Source organism: Rutidosis leptorrhynchoides, chromosome 8, assembly GCF_046630445.1.
Source record: "Rutidosis leptorrhynchoides isolate AG116_Rl617_1_P2 chromosome 8, CSIRO_AGI_Rlap_v1, whole genome shotgun sequence".
Lineage (NCBI taxonomy): Eukaryota > Viridiplantae > Streptophyta > Magnoliopsida > Asterales > Asteraceae > Rutidosis > Rutidosis leptorrhynchoides.
Window position 1 is genome coordinate 50,706,929 of NC_092340.1, and position 1,454 is coordinate 50,708,382.

Genomic DNA, 1,454 nt, shown 5'->3' on the forward strand with positions numbered 1-1,454 from the left:
TATTAAGTAAATTATAGTTAGATATATTATGAAATGGTATGCATGACGCCAACTTTCGATGAAATGAAATATTGTCTTTTCAAAAATGAATGCAATGTTTGTAAAATGTATCATATAGAGGTCAAGTACCTCGCGATGTAATCAACTATTGTGAATCGTTTATAATCGATACGGACTTCGTCCGGATGGATTAGGACGGGTCCTTTCAACTCTGGAGACGGTTCCTATCTCTTCAGTAATGCAGGAGAAGCCGGTATAGGATTCAGCTATGGCATCGGCTTTATCATTTTTGCCTTCATGGTCTTCGTAGGGTATGTTATATACAAGTACGTGAGCATGACATGTTCGTCGCCGCATGACAACAACATTAATTATATCAATACCAACAACGCGCAGATTATGACAATCACTAGAGGTGTTGAGGACGATGTCCTCATGACTTTACCGGCTTTTGTTTACTCTGATAATATGATGTCAAAGAGTGGTAATGATACTGATGGATCTGGTTGTTCGATTTTTTTGGCGGATTATAAAGAAACAGATGTTATACGATTGTTACCTGAATGTGGACACTTGTTTCATATTAAGTGTGTGGATACGTGGTTGAAGGTTCATCCTAATTGTCCAGTGTGCCGGAAGTTGGTTACTTCAGGGTCCGGTCATACTTTGTTGAATGGTGATCGGATTAATTTGGTACAATCTTTGTAAATATCGATGTAAAAAAAGAGAATTGACAATGTACGCTATAAGGTCATCTGAATTCATACTTCTGGTAGACTATTAGGTGTAAATCTTTTAAAATATACACATATATAGAAGATATATAGACGATGTGTTCTATCTTGAGCATAATCAATTACATTTGATTCCCAATACTAAAATAGTTTCCGTCTGTGTATATATACCTCCACTGAAAAATTATATAGATGTAGAATAAATTATTTGAAACATTGAGTTGTAGCTCAACTGATAGTGTCTTAGGAAGAGGTCAGGAGTTCGACTTCGCTGGGCTGCAACATTGCACTCAATGTTATCTCTGACTTTAAGTATCTACCCATGTCGCCTTTTGTTGGAGTATGATACAAATTCAAAGCGAGCGGAAGCATTTTTAAAACTTTACAAAATCATACTCTTCCACGGATCATTGTACAAAACTTTAGCAAACAAAACAAAATTAACGAAATTAAACAAGAGAATATTAGAATACAACCTTTGTAGCCTTTTGAAGATCGAATCTGAAAAACCCAAAGAAGAGTTCCTCTAAACGGTAGACACCCAAAGTTCCAACCTTGTTTCAATCTATACATTCTACTTAACGGATCTTTTCTTTTTTTCTTATTTCCACCAAAACCGAACCCAATTATAGATCTCAAGTATTTTGGTTACTTGAAAAAGAGAAAGAGAAATATCATTTTGTATGTGTGTTTTTGTATCTCAAATTTCTATATCTTTTC

The 1,454-nt window shown here is 35.0% G+C and overlaps 1 protein-coding gene across 1 annotated transcript; it reads left to right on the top strand.

Annotated features, from left to right (window-relative positions):
• The first annotated feature begins 399 nt into the window (after nucleotides 1–399).
• Nucleotides 400–708, top strand: LOC139863391 (putative RING-H2 finger protein ATL71). The gene has a single exon (XM_071852027.1). The coding sequence runs from the start codon at nucleotides 400–402 to the stop codon at nucleotides 706–708; it is 309 nt and encodes a 102-aa protein (XP_071708128.1).
• The last annotated feature ends 746 nt before the right edge of the window (nucleotides 709–1,454 follow it).

What these genes read in the sequence shown, in the direction of transcription:
- LOC139863391 (XM_071852027.1), top strand. Translation starts at nt 400, where the DNA reads ATGACAATCACTAGAGGTGTTGAGGACGATGTCCTCATGACTTTACCG.